The sequence below is a fragment of the Pteropus alecto genome, unplaced genomic scaffold (assembly GCF_000325575.1).
Source record: "Pteropus alecto unplaced genomic scaffold, ASM32557v1 scaffold222, whole genome shotgun sequence".
Lineage (NCBI taxonomy): Eukaryota > Metazoa > Chordata > Mammalia > Chiroptera > Pteropodidae > Pteropus > Pteropus alecto.
In genome coordinates, this window is record NW_006433716.1 from 4,409,985 (window position 1) to 4,414,667 (window position 4,683).

The following is a 4,683-nucleotide window of genomic DNA, read 5'->3' on the forward strand; positions in this document are numbered from 1 at the left end:
TAACTGTAGCTCCTTCAACTTTAAATACGTTTTAAAATATCTGTAGTAAAATAAGTGTAGCAATAAATGAAGGTTATACTCATATTAAGAAAGCAAAAAATCTCACAACTAGTTTATCATGAGAATTACCTAGATTTAGGGTAAGGATGTGTCTGTTGTTAATAAGGAAAGAATTAACATTTCCGTATAACAGTCTTGGGAAATTTCTATCAGAAAGCAATGGAGATTATCGTCTAATATCACAGATTTAAAAAGCTGCGGAATACTGAATTTAATGTAAAAATAGATTACTGAGAAAGGGATTTGAATGTGTGTAAAATCAAAAGACGAATAGGAGGAGGCTTGGCTCTATGTCCTAAGGAGTGCTCTTTCTGCACAGGTCAAATTAAAAACACCCATCCATCGTAAAATACATCTCTAATTTACAGAAAATATTTACGTCAGCGATTAGAAATCAGAAGTAATGTAAGTGACCAACATGAGACTACAGTAAATTAAATAACAGATAAAAGAAAATGAATCTTGATTGTAAAATTTGATGGAAAAAAGAACTGCAATTAGCAAGCAAATGGCTTACCATAGAAATTCACTAGAGAGTGATATTCATTAGAACAATGAGAACTCACTTTTTAGCCAAACAAGCCATGCAAGATAACAAATACCTAAATAAGCAAGAGTTTATGTCAACTAAGTCAAACACTGAAAATGTTTTTCTGTTTTGTGCCAGTTCAGCTGTTCTATGAAAATGATTCTGAGAAAATAGGGGCAAAACTGTGCAGGGGCCATGGTAACCCACCTTCTCCTCCAGGCACCTTCTGTTTCACTCCTCCACTCCACAAACAAGCTTACAAACCTAGTTTTTACACACAGTGTCTAAAATTCTCGTTTTTGTGATTCCTCTTCAACACAGTCCCAAATGGTTTTTGTGTCTCATTCATTCTACTAAACCAGATTATCGTAAAAACACCAAGTGTGTCCGTTTCCAGGTTCTGAGGAGTTCGTCTGCACCGGCCCTACAAGCTCCACTGTGTCTTTGGAGCACACTTCGTCCCTTCAGTGGTGTCACCCCACCCTTCCCTGTTTATCCTCTAGCTCACCTGCCTCCCGCTACCACCACACTGCCCTTTACAGACTCTCCTCTGCCTGAACCTCAAATGCTAAATTTCTGCAGCATTATGTTTAGGTCCTTTTCTCATATGCCCAGTTAATACCTCCCCATAGTGTTTTGTTCATTGTACACCCATATTCCCAACTGCCTCTAAGAGAGCTGTACGAACCTGTCTTCAAGTTAGAAAGGACATCTGATGTTATTTTTCCTTTTCAGCCTCCTTTGTACCTAAAATTTCTGGCATATTTCTTCTTCATTCCTTTCTTTTCTTTCTCTTCGTAGTGTTTAATGTAAATGAAATAAACATTAGTAAAGTTTTTGGCTCCTTTCTGTGACAAAGTTTCAACACAGCAAGAACTATCCATTTTTACTCTATTTACCTGGATTTCTTGACCACAGTAACCCAGTTTGTAATTAGATGCTCAACTTCTACAACTCATCTGAATGGAATGAATGAATAAAGACATTTTGCTAGTCATTCTTCAATATCAGGGTTTGGATTTTGATTTTATAAATAAATCCAAGAAGTGTTTTTAATAAAAATTTAATAAATAAAGCAAAAGGAAACAACATTGAAAGGTAAATAGGTTTTATGAAGTTTAACAATGTAAAGATGAACGTGTAATTACACGGACTTTTAAATGTTACAAATATGATAGAAAGCAAGAAAGACTGCAATAAAGTAACAATAAATAAATAAATAAATAAATAAATAAATAAATAAATAAGAACCAATCAGTCACAGAAGCAGATACCTCTTAGGGACTGATGCTCCAGGAGCTGAATTTGTAACATAGGTTAGCTAAATTCTCTAAAAAAAGATTTGCTAAATTAACTTCAGTAATTTCTGTGACTAAAGCAGAAAGACCCTTTGGAAATGACCGATGACATATGTGCAAGTATGATATGGCACAAATACCATTGAGAATCATTTCAAAGAGACCCCAGGTCTCTATCCTGGTTTCCTAACCTTTCTAGCAAGTTTGTTGATAAAGAGAAGGCTCTCTTGATTTCCACTCTGATGATCTCCCAGGCACAGTCACTGTATTGCTTCTCTTTGAGGTAGAGATGGATGCCCTGAAAGTATCTCTTCACAGCCAATGTTGGGTCCTCCATTCCCAGGGCAGATTCCGCTTCTTTCATCTGTGGCACCAAACAGGTGCCCAGGTCTTCCAACTGCCGATGGAGTCCACTGAGTAGCCCGTGCAGCAGGGTCATGTTCCAGGCTGTTGAGGACTGCTCTGAGCCAAAGATGATGGAGGTCTCCTGGAGCATCTCATGGAGGACAGAGATGGCCTGAGCCTTCTGGATGTGGCTGCCATCCACCATCTCCCGTAGGAATCCGAAGTTCTTTCTGTCCTTTCGACAGCGGAAAGAGCTGATTCTCTGCATTCGGTGCAGAAGCGCGATGTTCTCCTTGCTGACCTCGACGTGGTCCTGAGACAGGTCACAGCCCAGAGACCCACTGGGACCATAGTTGAATAGCAGCAGGGCCGTGAGTAGAGAGAGCAGGGGGGCCATGCTGAATCGGAGATGCTGTCGGCCTGGCTGAGCTGCAAGTCTGCGGATCCTTGGACTCTGTGTTCTCTGATGGCATTCCTTCTGGCCATTAAATATAGAACATAATCATTTTCATTTTCTAAACATTTCTCTACACTTTTACTTTCTTTTTTAGTTTTCATTTATGTGTTCTTTGTGGGGTCTAAGAAGATATCAATCTACACTATTAATTTTGCAATAGAAGTCTAATTTTCCCAGGAATCTTCAGTTGTAGTACTCCAAGTGAATACATTTCAATCAATTGAGTAAAGATTTTGTCCTAAAATCAGAAGTGTGTGCAGAAATATATTTACACGTACACATACACATACTAATTTACATTTTTAAAGATAAAAATTGTTGTTCTCTGTTTTAGGAACACGTTTGGCCTTGAACCTGGGTAACACTTGTACCCTCTTTACTTTACAAAGGGTGACAGGCTGCCTCAGTCCTGTGGGTTTGTGTGTTTTGTTCAGTTATAGACCATGTATAGTGAATAGGTTCTTTAGAACCATGGACTGGGATTCGTTTAATGTTTTATTCACAGTGGAGGCTGGTGATAATGAGTGAATGGGTTTCTGAGATGATTCTCTTTCTTCTAGAACACATTCTTGTATATCCATGCAGTTATGTTTCACGAGGGTCACAGGGTCAGGACTAAGACAGACACTGCCCTTTCTTTCCACCGCGTGTAACTGGTCTGTGGTGCCGCTCATCTGTGCCAATACTTCAGCAAGAATCCTGGTTCTCTTCTGGGGTGTGTAGGTGTGGAGATTTTAAACCAAAGATCATTTTATTTTCCCAGCAACACCTGACTCACAAAGGAGATGCCACTTCTAGTAAACCTTTTCCTCTGGAGTGACAAAGTGTCCTCAACCCAAACTCTTCTGGAGTCACTCCCTACGTGCAGGCAGACCTCATCCTGAGGACTCTAGGATTCCTCTACCGAGGAGGGCTTGTGTCATTGTTGGAAAAATAGTAACCTTCCAGCATCCTTGCCCTTCCTCTGGAGTGTTTGTTTAAAGAACCCCAGTTGTCAGCGGTGACCTCTTCCTTTCCTGAACCCTGCCCTTAGGTTTCAAAGTGTCAGAAGACCTTCATGCTGATAGCAAAGTTAATTTTGTCTATAGGTGGAAGAATGAGTTACCTAATTGTAATCATTTTGCCTTTACTGGACAGATAATTTTCATGTTACCAATTCAGCTTTTATGTAAGCCTTGTTACTTAAATTTTCGATCACTTTCTTTGGGCAGAGTTTCTGAACTGGGCACAGAAGATTCGATGATAACATCTCTTAGTAGAAACTTAGAGGCACACTGGTCAGTCCTTGCCCGGCCTGTCCCGTACCTCCTCCAGGAAACCAGTTAGAGCCCTGTACACCAGCTGGTACCGAATCCCCTCTGCCAATTCCAAGCCTGGGGCTGCTGCTGGCCCACCCGACATGCCCATTCAGCATGCGTGTTTCTATTTGGCTGCTTTGTTTGTCCTCTGCGTCATATTCAAAATGCAGTGTAATGAGTCGCAAGCTATAATGTGGCAAAAAATAGCCTTCTTATTGTGCTATTCCATTTTAAGTGTAAATAACAACAATAAACATATTCTAATAATGTATTTTTTCCATAGTGGTTTACAGAGTAAACTCTATCTTGCTCATCTGGCATTACTTTCTATTTCATCCTGAGGTTAATGAGATCAAGGGGAAGTAACAAAATTTCAAAGAGGCTTCACCATTTTTCTCTCTTTCAAGACTTTAGATTTTTTACTTTTCATTTCAACTTTCCTAGAAAGCAAAACTGGGCAGTCATTTGTGGGCAAGAAAGAAAACAAAAGTAAATCTGACGTCATGAATGTGAAAGAAGGAAAGAGACTTTCCTGCTGGGTAAATGACAAAGTCTAAGTTAGCAAAATTTAGTGAAGCAAAGATGGGGACCGGGTGGTGTGGCAGAGTGGAAGGATGAAAGCAAGCATGGAATTACACAAAATGGGGAAATGGCTGCCCCTGCCGGGGGGCCCAAAGAAAACCACATTCGCGTCAA

General features: G+C 39.9%; 1 protein-coding gene across 1 annotated transcript; it reads right to left on the reverse strand.

The window, feature by feature from the left end:
* Window positions 1-1,614: 1,614 nt before the first annotated feature.
* LOC102894127 (interferon omega-2) lies at window positions 1,615-3,962 on the reverse strand. Its single transcript, XM_025044316.1, has one exon. It carries the CDS (start codon window positions 2,627-2,629, stop codon window positions 2,042-2,044), a length of 588 nt encoding a protein of 195 aa, XP_024900084.1. The 5' UTR covers window positions 2,630-3,962; the 3' UTR covers window positions 1,615-2,041.
* Between the last annotated feature and the right edge of the window lie 721 nt (window positions 3,963-4,683).